We start from the raw sequence: 15043 nt of genomic DNA on the forward strand, positions 1-15043 counted from the left end.
CACTCAGTACTTAACTCTCCACTTTATTGCTTTGAAGTGTGTCCTTGGTGGAGCCAGATTACACTTCCATAGTTTTAAAGTGGCATACTTGACGTAACAGCTGAACCCAGGAATTTATAATGAGAATCCTGTAGTCACGTGAATCTTGCACTTTTTGTCTCCTTTCAGGTGAATGGTGACATTCCCCCTCGGTTAAAGAAAAGTGCTCATGAGATCATCCTGGACTTCATCAGATCAAGACCTCCTTTAAACCCAGTATGTCGTCCGGCATGTTCCCTGCGGCTGCAGAGCACCCCAGGAGGCCTTCTCCTCTGGCGAGCGGCCCCAGGATGCAGCTCTTACTGTAGTATTTACGGGGAGCTTTCCTTCTCAGAGTTCTGAAGCCCAGTGTATATGACATTCTTAAGTCAAAAAACACTGAAAATTACTCAATACAGTGCTATCTTACGATGTTTTAACTCAAAACAACCCGAGTTATGGCCAAAATCTGGCCAAGTACCTTCTAGAGTAACGGTTAAATATGATGCCACATAGTTCCTGGTGTGGGCTGCCCACCGTGTTTATGGGGCAAATACTCCACCTTGATTAAATTGTCGTTTTGATACTGTTTCACAGTCAGTCCACCCTGCCGTACCGCCCCCTTTGCCAGGGTTCTTTCTAGGGGCTGTGGAGTTGGGGTGCTCTGATCTGGTGTGTGAATGTTGGTTTGTGTTTCCTCCGCTCTACTCTGACCCCCCTGGCTCCACAGCCAGCGCCTCCCAAAGCCTCTCAGGCTCAGTAACTAGAGTGGGAGGTGCTTCCTTCTCGGTCTAAAGCATAATTAATGATCTCTCTTATGAGCCCTTTTAAGACAAGGGAACGGCCACGTTGAAAGGAATGGTACGAAGGCTGGTAGGTCACGGGAGGGAAGAGAGAGCTTGGAGTCAGAGGAGCCCGGGATCCGCACAGCAGCTCCACTGTTTGGTGGTCACGTATCTGAACAAGTTAATCGGCCTCCCTGAGCCTTCGTTTCCTCCTCTGTAGAGCAGATGATAACCTAAGGAGGCTGTGATGACTTACTCAGGAACAGTAATAGCAGCTGGTAACGCACAGCATGCATCTCACCTGGTTGCCCGTCATGGTAGCCGATGGAGAACATGATTATATCTGAGGCAAAACTGACTCCTTAAAGTTAGTTGAGCATGTGGGACTGACCCACTGTGAAATCTGGTAGTCTCCCTATTGCTCGAAAATAGTCTAAGTAGTGTTGTAATCAATAAAATATAATTTCATGATACTCTACTGTGTGAATGGACTTCAGTAAAAACTAAGGGCAACTACTCAAGCGTCTTAATTGTTCCACTTCTTTTCCCCAAGGTCTCAGCCAGAAAACTGAAGCCAACTCCACCGCGGCCACGGAGCCTCCATGAAAGGATACTGGAAGAGATCAAAGCAGAAAGAAAGCTGCGGCCCGTCTCCCCAGAGGAGACCAGACGCAGCAGGTTAGGTGAGTGGACTGCTCGGTGCTCGCCTGGCCTCGGGTCACCCCTTGTAGACAGCGCTGCCGTGTGGCCGACCCCCTGCAGAGCACCTTTCCTTGCTCTTCTTCCCCCCCATCCCCCTCACACAGCCTCACACTTGAAGATTATACTTGAAATTCATAGAATTCACGAGCGTGTCATGGTGTAATGGGAAGGACTGCCGGTCTCCAGACTGTGGTTTCAGGACAGTCTTTCCCTCTCTGAGCATCGGTTTCCTCATCAGCAGAAGGGGGATAAAAGTTCCTCCACACCTTTGTTCTGGCTTTCACCTAAGGAATTAAATAGGATTATGGTCAAAATACTTTATAAACTGTATGTGAACATGGGTGAGTTACTATGCTTTAGAAATGTAAACGACAGGTGCGTAGTTTTACTTCAGATGTCTCGTCTTAATTGTGGCTTAAAGATATGGTATTATCTGATGAGAGAATCAATTATTACTGATACCACTTAACTTCCTTTATGTTTATTGTATTTAATGATTTTTATAAGCACGCATTGATTTTCGTTTATAGCAAGACCATATTATGAAACGTAAGCATTTTTGTTGACACACCTCTCCTCCGATTTGTAGGATTAAAGATGCCCAAGGAGCTCAGGGAAACTTCCTTTAGGAAAACAGATTGCAGTGGCGCCTGAACAGGGAAGGAACCGGCTCTGTGACACCGTCTTCTGGTTTTCTCCTCTGGTCTCTCTTTCTACCTCTTTCGGGCTTTTCTTGGTCCTTCAGGATTCTGTCCCGGGCTCACTTCACCCTGAGCAATTACACCCTTTTCCATGGTCTCTGTTTCTGGCTAGAAATGTCTGCTATACGGGGCCACCTCACCCCTGACATGCAAAGCAGGCCCATGGTGCCCACAGGTGACCTCACCTGCCTTCTCAAACTGTCTCCCCTGGCTCCCCATCTCAGTGTGACCAGGATGGAGGCCTCAGCATCACTTTTGACCCATACCCAGCGGCCAGGCCTGCTGATTTGACTTCTCCTGGGTCTTTCTAGTCATCCCTTCTTTGAGCCCCACAGTGGCGAGCGACCCTGGCCCCACCTCTCTTCTTATCTCCTGAGTCACATCCGCTCTGACCTCGCTGTCCGCCTCCCGTGACTCCCAGTCATCCCACACTGATGCGCTCCTGTTTGGCTCTCGGCTCAGTGCACCGTGACCCGGGCCAGCAAGACCCTGTTGTGCCCGGTCTCCACTGCAGGGCTGTAAGGAAAAGCGCTCCCGTAGGTGTTAAATAATTGAGTGTGTCTTCTGGTCACACAGCTGCAGAGTGTGCAGGGGCTGTGTGGGTTTATCCCTGCCTCATTCTTGTGGCAGTAAGTGTTTTCTCTTTAAAATGATGTTTAAAGCATGCTGAGTGACAAATTCATGGGAGTGAGCACTGATATAATAATGAGCTGGAACATTTAACCATGTGAACCGAGAGTTCTTATCCTAGGAGTCCCTGAGTGAGCCTGAGCAGGGTCTGTGAGTCCCCTGAAGTATAAAAAATGTGTGCATATTTCACAGAGGGTGTGCATGTGCATTTTTCTGGAGGGAGGTTCCATTGCTCTCCTCAGATTCCTAAAAGAGGGTCCACAGCCTCAAAAGAGTAAGAACTTACACTGTGGAAAAATAAGGAAGTGGTATCGTAGGATGGCAGCTGAAGACTATATTTTTAAAAAATTACTGTATTAGAGAAGGAATAATGGAGGTAATAAAAAAGACTTCAACAAAACTATAGGGCAGAACAAATATATTACCATGAGAAAAGTAAGCTTCAATATAAATAGACATTTCTCCAAAGAAGACATACAGATGGCCAGTAGGCACATGAAAAGATGCTCAGTATTGCTAATTAGAAGAGAAATGCAAATTGAAACTACAGTGATGTATCACATCACTCTGATCAGAATGGCCATCATTAAAAAGTCTACAAATAATAAATGCTGGAGAAGGTGTGGAGAAAAGGGAACCCACCTACACTGTTGGTGGGAATTTAAATTGGTGCAGTCACTGTGGAGGACAGTATGGAGGTTTCTTAAAAAACTAAAACTAGAACCACCATATGGCCCAGCAATCCCGCTCCTAGGCATATATCCAGAGAAAACTTACGATTTGAAAAGACACATGCACCCCAGTGTTCATAGCAGCACTGTTTACAGCAGCCAAGACATGGAAGCAACCTAATTATCCATCAACAGATGAATGGATAAAGAATTTGTGGTGTGTGTGTGTGTGTGTGTATACATACACAATGGAATATTATTTAGCCATAAAAAATGAAATAATGCCATTTGCAGCAACATGGATGGACCTAGAGATTATTATGCTAAGTGAAGTCAATCACAAAGAGAAAGACAAATAAGCTATGATATCACTTGTATGTGGAATCTAAAAAAGGGATGCAAATGAACTTATTTACAAAAGTAAAATAGACTCACAGACATAGAAAACAAATGTTTGATTACCAAAGGGGAAAATGGGGGAGGGACAAATTAGGAGTTTGAGATTAGCAGATAGAAACTACTGTTTATAAAAATAGATAAACAAGTTCCTACTATATAACACAGGAAAGTATATTCAGTATCCTACAATAAACCATGAAGGAGAAGAATATGAAGTTCAGTTTTTTCTATGACTGAGTCACCACACTGTACGTCAGAAACAAAAAAGCACCGCAAATCAACTACACTTCAAAAAAAAGGTAAAAAAAGGTAAGCTTCACAATTTGCAGGTGTAGAGAGCAGGGCTTATAAACTTCAGCGGAAGAGGGGGTGGGTCAGGCGTGCTTGTGTGGTTTCGGGTGATTTTTGACACACAGTTCCTTCATTTTTGTTACTGAAGTACAGGCAGGTTATATACTGTTATGTCAGTCTCTGGTGCAAGGTGTAATAGTTCAGCCATGCATACACACGCAGATTTCCCTTTTCATATTCCTTTTCATTGTAGGCTATTACGAGATACTGCATATAGTTCCTCGCGCTGTACAATTATAAACTTGTTACTTAAGTTCCTTCATTTTTATAAGTTTTTTTTTTAACCTTTATTTTCAGTTAGACAACTATGTCAGCAGTTGGGGTAGAGGGATGGGCATGGTGTATGTTCATTGCACGGTGGGTCCCCACCGGTGCAGCCACAGTGGGTCGGAAGGCGTTTGGGTGGCTGTGGAAGGAGTTTGCAGAGAGACCGGCAGTCCCTGGCACTGCCAAGGGGACACATTGCATGAAGGGTCCTCACAAACCTTTGTCATAGACATATTCTTCTGTTTCATTTTAAACAAATTAGATGCTGACTAACAGTAAACCTACTTTAGAGTAATTAAATACCAATTTTATGTTGAGTTTATCTTACTATATTTTAACCTTGTGAATTGGTGTTTCACAACAACCAGAATTGAGTTGTTACAGAAAGTGATTTTTCTATGACAGTCTTACCTTTAAAACTGATCTTGAACCTGAAGTGGAAAGGGAGGGATTTGGCTCACGTATTTTCTGCAGGTCTGCATCAGTTCTTACTATGCAGTTCTCTGCCTTGCGGAGTTGGATAAAGTTGGTAGAATTATCTTGAGGAGAAGTTTCCCTGAACAGCTTTATAACCTTTCACCTCCATGTCAGTGCAAGTAGAAGCCCCAGGAGACACTGGGGAGATGCGACAGTGTTTAAAGAAGAAATGTTACCCACAATTTCAGCAGCAGAGGTGTCTGCTGTTGGTGCTTGTGTGTGATGGAGACAGGACTTTGTGCAGTGTTCTTGCAACATTGTGTGTGGCGTCAGCACCTCCCCACAGCGTTAAACATGACCCAGAATTTTATTGATAAAGACATGATTCCTGACACTAACTCAGTTGTCTGTTATTCACCTACTTCCCCATTATTTTAGAGTTCCTTTTTTTCCACTATACTTAAATTTTTTGAAAAAGGGTAAATGATGTATAATGTGCGTGATGCATCAAAAGATAAGATGAATTAATGGCTAGACTGAATGAGTAAGTTGGACGAGATATGTCTGTTAAGCCTGTGTGTTAGAGCTCTGCTGGCAGTCTGCCTTGGAAACGTGGACTTGGGGGGGGGGGCGCTCTGCCTGTCCGTGGCCCCGAGGTTCCCCTCTTCTGACTGTAAAGGCACCTGTCTTCCCTGAGCCCGGGTTGTAGAATAAGTGGTACTGGTGAGAATTTGGGGCTGCAGTGAAAAATACATCATTTCTCTCTCTTATGAATACCCAAATTCATCAAATCTTTGTAATAGCCTTTTTTAAAAACAGCTTTATTAAGATATAATTTACCTACCATAAAATTCATTCATTAAAGGTGTACAATTCAGTGTTTTTAGTATATGTAATAAAATTTTGAAAACAAGTGATTTCAACAGGAAATAAATGCTTATTTTTAAGAGATTATATTGATTAACTTTTACTATATGCTAAGCACTGTTCTGAACACCTTTTTTTTTTTTTGTATGGAAACATTTAATCTTCATAACAATCCCATGAAATAAGTACCATTGTTTCCATTTTACAGATGAAGTTACTGAGGCATAGAGAGGTTAGGTAACTCGCCCAGAACCACACTGCCTGTAAGCGGCAGAGCTGAGGTTCAGACTCGGACGCTCTGGGTCTGGAGGCTGCTCCTCAGCTGCAGGTGGCACTGCCTGCAGTAGATGGTACTGACACGTTGTGATGTTGTACCTGAAGGAGACGTTTACAAAGTGTCTCACCTGCATGCAGAGAGCCGAGTTTCCATCCTGAAGTGAATTATTTAAGAACACATTTATTCTTAAACTTTAGAGATTTTGTATGTTCCGAAATCATGTTTTAAAACATGGCTACTTTTGATCTAATTTTTAAGTAAAAACTCCTGTACTATGATTCTAAAATGTTTCTATCTTTGTTTCACTTTTGACATGTTCTTTAAAAAGTTATTTTTTTCTTGTATTGTTTCTCCATTTCAAGTCCTGGTGATGTAACTGAAACTCAGCCTCATGGTTTTATTGCATTTCAGATTTACTCACTGCCTCCGCCTTAAACTCTGAGATGCGCCGCTGCAGGTCTTGAATCTTCTCCCTTCCTCGTCCTCCCTGTGTATTCCTAACAGCTGAATTATTTTCTTTTTATTGTTTGTTTTCTTTTTTCAGCAATGCGGCCACTTAGCATGTCTTACAGTTTTGACTTGTCAGGTAAAAAAAAAAAAAGCACTGTCACACCTGACGTGGGTTTTGTGGTTTTGTGAAACACATTTCATGCGTCTGCTTGTTCAAACATGTCAAAAAAGAAAATTGAAAGGCTCTAGGCTGTGGTCAGTCAAATAAAACATTCTGCTGCTTTGAAAATAATCTTCCTGAGGAAAACGCAAACCCCAGTCACTCGGTTGCCTCCCGGGCGCTGTGGTCACGGGACGTGTGCCCTCCTGTGGGCGCCTCGCTCACCCGCGCGCTCGTGAGGCCGTGCCGGCGAGCCCAGCAGCTCTGCCTTTGGCGCATACCCAGCGATTTCAAGAAACAGTTTTGACACTGCTCTCTCAAGCGCTCAGCGTTTAAGTAGCTGAACGCAAAGCTGTCAGCTGCTTCAGAGTGCCGCTGCTCCTCAGCTGGAGGGCAGGAGCTGTCTTTTGTCCCCCAGTCTCCATGGTCCCAGAGCCTGTCCCGGGTGGTTCTGTGAGCTGGAAGGAGTCTCACAGCATGCGAGCGTTGTGATGGCTTTGGCTGTAAAATACAGTTATGTGTCCGGGGTTTGTAGGACGAGTTTAGACCCCTTTTGTTAAATAGCGGGGATTAACAGTGAAACAAGTAGCTCTGAATGACTAAGTTTGGTCTGTAATGTCAGCCTCCTTTTTAACCTGAGTTTTTAAACTGTATATGTGTGAATTTTCAGAGTCAACTTAATCCCAATAAAATATATTGCAAGGTGGAATTTTTATTTTTGGAAGCTGCTATTTTGAATGTAAAATGAGATACAGTGTTGGCACCAATACTTCCTTCCAGAACATTCTTTTACATGCCATGGAACTGTTGGCATGCCTTTATACAAATTCATATTTAAAGAGCCAGAGAATTCTAGTCTCATGTCCTGTCTGTGAATATTTACTGAGTATCTTCCAACTACTACACTAGTTCCCAACTCCTTTTTTTAAAAATTTCAGTTTATGTTTGTAGTCAGGCATGACTAATATTTGCACTTTCAAGAAACTCAGATAAATATTTGAGTCTTCACTTACTACTTTTGACTGACCACTGAAGGGCCTTTTCTATTCTCTTTATCCATTTGATGATTTTTATGTTGTCAACCATTTGCAGAGTGATTTTGTGGAAAGAAAAAAAAGTTGATCTGGAAAATAAGCTCAGAAATGTTTAGAGCACACGTGTCACCGCTGACCTACAGAGCTGGCAGCACGTGCTCCAGATGCTCTCTCTCCTGAGTCCCTGTGAGAGGCGTTCCTCTCAGGCGGACCGCGGGGGGCGGCTGGCTGCCTGCACACTGACTGCTGGCCGACGAGGCTCGGGCGCAGGGGTGGCTTAGACGGCGTGGCCCCCACACACGCTGCGTGCAGCTGTACCTTGTGCCTTAGCGCTTTTTGTGTCGGGAAGAAGGCTCTTGGTGCTTAGCCTCCTTGACGTAAAAGAGAAGCCAAAAAGTTTTGCTTTCCCTGCTTATCATTTGCCATAGTTGATTTTGTACCTGAGTCCACTTTGTGATTTCTACATGCTTCATTCTCGATTTCTTGTGCTACTTTCATGTTTTCATTGTTGCATTTTGACCAATCAATTTAAATGTCCCAGATTATAAAGGGAAAGATTGATCCATTCTTCTAACCTAAATGCAGAGATTGGAATGCATTTCTTCTCCAAGCTGAGAAATTAGCAAACTGAGAAGTAAATATTTAAACATGTAGTATAGAAAATGCCTCTGAACTTAAGTATAAAGTGAGATGTGTGTGTTCTGCTTCAGATATGTTTAGGCAATATTAATTTTTAATACTATTCAACAATAATTAAGGTGAGTATAATTTATTTTTCCAATGCAGATACCAAATATATAATCTGCATCCAGTCATATTTCCTCCAACTAAATATAGCAGCAGCTGCGTCTGTCTGACACACAATTACTAGACTGTGTAATGACAGGAGTTATTACATAAAGTATTTAATATCATGGTTCTGCAGTTGAGATTCTAAACATGAGGTGCATGACCTCTAAAGCTATATGTAGCTTCTTAAATATTTTGCTTACTCGTAATTCCATCACCAGAAATTCTATGGTGTGGTTTCCTCACTGAATACATTGAAGTAATAATGATGTATTATTCATTTGAACAGAAAAGTATGAGTAATCAAACTACTTAAAAATATGTTCAGCTGGCCTTTTACAAATACATAGTATGAGGTCAGATCACACGTGGCAGTTAGCTTCACACGTGGAGATCGTTCTGAAACCTGACTGTGACGTAACAGCTTTCCACCAGCCCCGTCTAGTCCCGGAGCTTGGACTTAGGGCTGGGTGCTTATTCCAGCAGAGGCAGCCAGTGAGCTCAGGTGCGCAGGCCCCCTCCACACAGTGGGGGGCATTTAGAGAGCCGGTGGGTGATTTCTCAGACCCCCGCCCCGAGCATGAGGCCATCTCGCGGCGGCCGCTGTCCCCTCACAGTGTCCCCTGAACATCAGTGGAGATGACGCCCTCGTGATTTCTACCAGCCTTGAGTGCCAAGGGTACCATTTAAATTTTTTAAATCTGCCGTAAGTGTCTTTTAAGCATTTCTTAAGCAAAGACATCCATAAAATCATGTGTCTGATACCGTAATTACACGTTTCCTGAAACATCACTGTGAATATGCAGCCACCGAAGTGTCCTGCACACGCCACTGGCGGCCTCGCCCTCAGGGCCGCTCTGACCTGCTGGGTGGGAGCTTGTGCCGCTCGGGTGGGAGGCGCGTGTCTTCACGAGGGCGGCTCTGGTTCTGGTTCCTCCACTCTGTGCTTCCTTGTGGAAGACTCACTGCTACCAAGACGTGAGCTTCAGTCTTCAGTAGGAAGTGCAGAAAATGAGATACACTGCAGACTGAGGCTTTTCAAGGTATACTTCCAGACCGTGTTTAAACATTAGCTTTTTCTTCAGTAGGAATGAACCAGTTAGCCCAACCGTTGCCTCCTCTGCTTTTTGGAAAATTTACTCTCTTAGGTGTGGCAGCCTACTGCTCTGCACGCCTCCTTATGAAGGATTATTTAAAGATTTTAGCCTTTATAATTTGTGTAAAAACTTGCTACTTTTGCCCTTCTGTCCCCTTCAGCACACCCTCTCCCCCAGTTGTATACTTGTCCACCTCCTTAATACCTGGAAAGGTAATAACAAAATTAACTCCTGTGCTGTCAAGTTTTCTACTAAAAATATTATGTAAAATGATAAATGATTGAAAGACAAGTCTTCTTCCCTTTTTCGTTTCCTCCTTTCCTGCTTCCTCAGACCTTTTCTCCTAGTTCACAAGGCCAGTTCTGGTTCTGGCCTTCTTGATTTCTAAAAATGAGCAGAATTTGTAAATATTAAGAGTTACATATGTATCATTTATAATAATTTACATAATTCTTTTAAATAATGTCAAAGAAGACTGGACTAGAACACAATTTCATTCTGAATGTTTCCTGGAAGTCCTGTGCATCATATTGGGGGAACAGTGACAGACAGAACCCGCTTGCATTTGACAGCGACTCGGGTGCAGGGCCTCCCCCCGGAAGGAGCCCTCGCCCAACTTCTCACTCGCTGCTCCTTATCCCCTTCTCCCTGGTGAATGACAGGGCTTTCTCGGCCTGCTCCAGCGACAGAGACCAGTTCATGTGCTGGTCTGCGCATTAAATTATGCAGTGGCTACTTTTGTCACTTTTAAGTAGTCTACTTTAGTAGTTAGATATTAAAATTATTAGTTTCTGAAATGCTGAGGAAAATGAGTTCCACTTGCACGGGAAGGCGACGGGCTGCAGCGCAGCAGAAGGGGCCTCCAGCGCCAGGCCTGCCACACTGCCAAGCCTTCTCTTCCTCACACAGGGTGGCAGAAGTCAGAGTTAGTGGTCGCCATCCCTGACTGCACCGGTGCTCAGTGCTGGTGTGTGGCTGTCAGCCTGCTGACTCCTCACAGCAGGCCCACGACTGTGCGAGCCCCGTTTTACAGACAAGGAAATGGCATGTAGCTTGGCTCAGGGTCAGACAACAAGCAGCAGAGCTAGACTGTGAATCCAAACCGTCTGCACGTTGCTGTATGCCGGACACGCTGACCTCTCTGCAGTGGGCTCTGTGCTCTGTGTGTTGTGCACTGTGTTCTCTGTACCTTGTCCTCTAGAGCTAGACGCCATGCCCTGCACTCGGCGCTGCCACATTCCTTTCACTGCCTTCCCGTCCAGACTTGAGCTGTGAGTAACTAGATCAGCTTTATCAGAGGGAATGTAGCCCAGACTCTTTGTGTCCATGTTCATATGTGTATAGAGTATTAGCTATTTTTATTTTTCAATCAAACCATTTTCAGATCTTACAGCCGTATCTTCATAAGGCTTTGTGCACCCCCTCGCTGTGAGCTGCTGACCACTAGCTCTTTAGAGGCTGAGAAGTGAAGCTGGCTTCTCTGGGCCTCTGGAGAATAAAGAGGTGGGAGTCCGTTACCGATGGGATTTCTTCCAGCTCTAAATTTTAATCTACAAATGTGAACATACAGTTACTCATTTTAAGGTTTTGCTCGAACCTGACATAATCTAATAGAAGTGTTTTGTGTGCGTAGGCGGGACGGTGTCTGTCCTCTGCGTCGTATTTGTTCGACATAGAAATGCCAGGTCTCCTTGGGTGTGGTTCCAAGTGCAGGTACTTGGAAAAGTGCATTTGGTCCACTGATTACCTTTCTGGGCTCAAGAAAGGATAAGCTCTCACCTTTGTTTTACCAGATGTAACTACCCCTGAATGTCCAAAGAATGCTGTGGAATCATCAATGGTGAATGGAGGTGTAACGTCACAATCAAAAGAAGGTGGGTCGGGTGCCCGGCCGCAGGTGCCTGTGCAGCGGAAGAAGCTCCTCAAAGCTCCCACGCTGGCGGAGCTGGACAGCTCTGACTCCGAGGTGAGGCCCCAGGCTCAGGGTGCGGGCGCCCTCTGGCCTAGTTTACTGGTCTTGGTGCTCCATCTCTTCTCTCGCTCCCATTTTCCAGTCAGTAAAGTTAGGGCTGAAATTGACTTGTTTGGCAGGAAATGAAACAGTGGATTACTCACTGTTACTTAATACAGGCCAGTGTAGTGACTATAGTTTAAAAAATAGATTATGAACTCTGTATATTCTTAGATTGTAGTGGGGTTGAAGTCAGTCAGCAACTTTCAAACCTGTATTATCCTAAATACCTTTCCCTTTGTTTAGGTGAAGGAAAAAGAAAAAACGTATTTCTATGGAGCTTTCCCTCTCTAAACACACCCCCACCCCCACATCCCCCCATCCTAAAGCTTGTTCTTTCTGTAACGCAACGGACAAGCCTCTGAAGAGCACACTGTGCTGGTTTCCCACAGGGCCTTCCATGACCCCTAATCCAGCAGTATCAGTAATAACAGGTTTGCTGCTGAACATCTTTTGAATGTTGAAAATAATAAAGAAATGCCCCTGTTACTGCCCGACTTCAGTGCGTGCTCACTCTCATCTGTCATATCTCACCTATCTTCCTAGCTTCCCCACTTCCATCTTGCAGATACCACCAGAGTCTTTGTCACTTCTCCTTGGAACCTTTGAAGGCTCCCTGCCACTTACAGGATTAAGTTCATACCCCTAAGAAGCGTCAGAGCTGTGCACTCCAGGGCCTGCAACCCTACTTCGTGCCTCGGTTTACCTTTCAGCCCTACCTGGCCCCTGTTCTTTCCTGTTCAGCCCTCATTCCTCCGCTCTGTGCATCTGCGTCTGCAGCCTGCCCAGCCCAGCTCTGCTTTTCCCCGACACCAGTGACCCAGCAAGACTCTTTCTCTGTGATTCCATCATAACCTTCCCATTGGCCTGTTATGTTAGAGCGCGTGACCCTTTATAATAGAATTATCCACTCATCAGATAATAAATAGTAGTAGTTAAGTAATAAGCATTAACTGCAAGCTTGAGTTGTTGTCTTTTAAAAGTTTCTAGCTGTTAAACTGGGCTAGTAGCAGTGACCCAGAGACCGTGCACCCTGCTTCCGGCCGTGGGGGTGAGCTGGCGCTGCTCGTGTTTCTTACTGCACAAAATAGCATGAGCATTTTCCAATCTGATTAGTCCTTTTCCAGCATGATGCCTAGTATTTGTGTGGTCTTCCATCATCATAATCTGCCATCTGTATTTAACCAGTCCCCCATTTTTGAACATTTAGGCCGTTCCCAGCTTTCCGTTACTCTAAATAACAATAGCGTTGTGAACATCCTCATGACACGTTTTTGCTTTGAATTATTCTTCAGAATATTTCTGGAAGAGTGTTGGCTAGGTGAGAGAATGTACATTTTTATAGATTTTGATACATGTTGCCAAGTTCCTCAAAGAAAGCTGTAGTGCCTACTTTTTATTGCGCTAACTCTGTGCTGAACTCTAGGTGTTACAAGTTCATGTCTTCGCAAAGACCCTTGAAGCAGCTATATGCCCCTTTTATATAAAAGATAAGGAAACAGACGCACAGAAAGGTTTTATCTTTGAACTTTGACTGTTAAAGAGCTAGCAAATCACACAGTCGGATTTGAACCCCAAGCCTAACCTCAAAGCCTGCATATCGCATAAACTTTCTAGTATTCCAACTAGCAGCAATGGAGAATGCCCGAGTGAAAATAATTGACACTGGAGGGGGCCTTTGAAATCCTGTTCAGCATCATTACTTTTCGGTGAGAACACGAGCCCCTGGCAGAGAGAGAGACCTTAAAACCTCCCAGTAGCAGGGTCCCTGCGGATTTTTCCATCTTTTTTCCATCTTTTTTCCCTCTTCCTAGAACTTTAATTTCACTGCTTCTTGCTTATCTTCAGTAACCTCTGCTAGCCTATTCCAGGTAACATTTTAAACATCGAGATAAGCTTTGGTTGGAGCCATATGAAAGCTCTCAGTCAGAAAGCTGAGCAGATGAGCTGTGGCTGAGCCTCCACTGGGCTTCGTTTTGGGAGAAGGAGGCTTTCCTTCCTGTTACGTGAGTGAGGTGCCCAGGCTGTGTCTGAGGTGATGCTGGCAACCCTCAGTGACGGTGCCGCCCTGGGAGCAAAGCCACGGGACTTCTGACGGTGACCTCTGTGCAGCCCAGACCTGGTTAAGAGTCACTGGTCAGGACAGAACTAGAAAAGGCCTAACTTAGTGAGTGTCGGAGACTAGTAACTGGGATCAGACAATACAAACAAGCATATTTCTACAGCCAGGCTGTGGAAATGGATGTTCCAGAGATGTCAGAGCCCCATCAAAGCCCCTCAGCCAGGCAGGCAATGTCTGGTCAGTGGGAGGAGACGTGGCAGGCAAGGTCCCTTCACTCCCTTCTGGGTGTCTCCGACTCCTCTGGGCCAGGAACTGAGCTTGAAAGTGGATACAGCTCCCTGAGGTGGGCATGCAGGGACGGGGGACCATCGACAGCTTCTGGGAGCAAGCCCCAAGAGGCCCTGAGCCACATCCCTGCCCCACAGTGGCCCTGTCCCCACGGCGGCCCTGCACACTGACCTGCGTCCGCCCTGCCTGCCCAGGACAGGTGCTTGGCTGTTCTCTGTGGGAGCAGCTCAGACCAGTAAGGAGGAGTGGAGTGCAAGGTGTGGGCAGGTCTCGGGCTTATGTGAAGTTCAGCTGTGAAAATGAGTGTGAGTGGGTGGGCTGAAGAACGTGATGGGGGAATGGTTTGCATCAGGGAAGCACCTGCTTCGTAATCACCGGCAAGTCCTGGGTATGACTTCTTTTCCTGTTCCTACAAGACACTCTTGGCCTCTGTGTCCTTCTGACCTTCCGTAAGCAGAAGGGTATCGTGCTAGCTCTCGCTGGCTTTTCTCGTGACTGTGTGGCCTGAAGCATGTCTGGGGTGAGGCTTTGTGTACACTGCGTGGTTGGTTCTCGTGGTGAGAACCAAGAGTGCAGGGACCTTCTCTGCCTGCACTGTGTGGTTCACATGGCCTTCCTTCTTCTCCTGTTCCTTGGCCAGATCCTTTGTCGTGAAGCTTGTTTGAAATTAATGCTTTCAGCAGTATGTTATAGTTGAGGCCAGTTTTTAGTGAATGGCTAGTTCCTGAAGTTGCCTTACCTAAGTATGTCAGAGAATTCTCACTAACAGTTTATCTCACATAGTCATAGATTAATATATTAACCTAATTTTTTTCTTCTATATTTAAAAATATTTAGCAGTGTTCTATAGATATCGTGGAAGTAAGTTGTCCTCTGTTTAGTGTGTGTCCCTATCATGTGTAAATAGTAAGTTTTTCATGAATAAATACTGTGCTTCATTTTGGTGTAACCTAAAGCAAATTAAGGTCTCTTCTCACTGGTAATAGGAATTTGAATTTTCTTTGGTACAAGACAGACATTTTTCTAGACTCATAACTCATTTCATGAAATGTTTATTTTCATCCATT

At 44.8% G+C, this 15043-nt stretch overlaps 1 protein-coding gene across 3 annotated transcripts in view; it reads left to right on the plus strand.

Moving 5' to 3' along the window:
• Nucleotides 1–15043, plus strand: part of SPIRE1 (spire type actin nucleation factor 1) — a 140902-nt gene that overhangs the window by 109517 nt on the left and 16342 nt on the right. For all 3 annotated transcript variants that reach the window (XM_074352348.1, XM_074352349.1, XM_074352350.1), the window contains 3 exons: nucleotides 169–255; nucleotides 1357–1486; nucleotides 11409–11581. In XM_074352348.1, the coding sequence (XP_074208449.1) occupies nucleotides 169–255; nucleotides 1357–1486; nucleotides 11409–11581 (390 nt within the window). The remainder of the gene's footprint in view (nucleotides 1–168; nucleotides 256–1356; nucleotides 1487–11408; nucleotides 11582–15043) is intronic.

Source organism: Camelus bactrianus, chromosome 24, assembly GCF_048773025.1.
Source record: "Camelus bactrianus isolate YW-2024 breed Bactrian camel chromosome 24, ASM4877302v1, whole genome shotgun sequence".
Taxonomy (NCBI): domain Eukaryota; kingdom Metazoa; phylum Chordata; class Mammalia; order Artiodactyla; family Camelidae; genus Camelus; species Camelus bactrianus.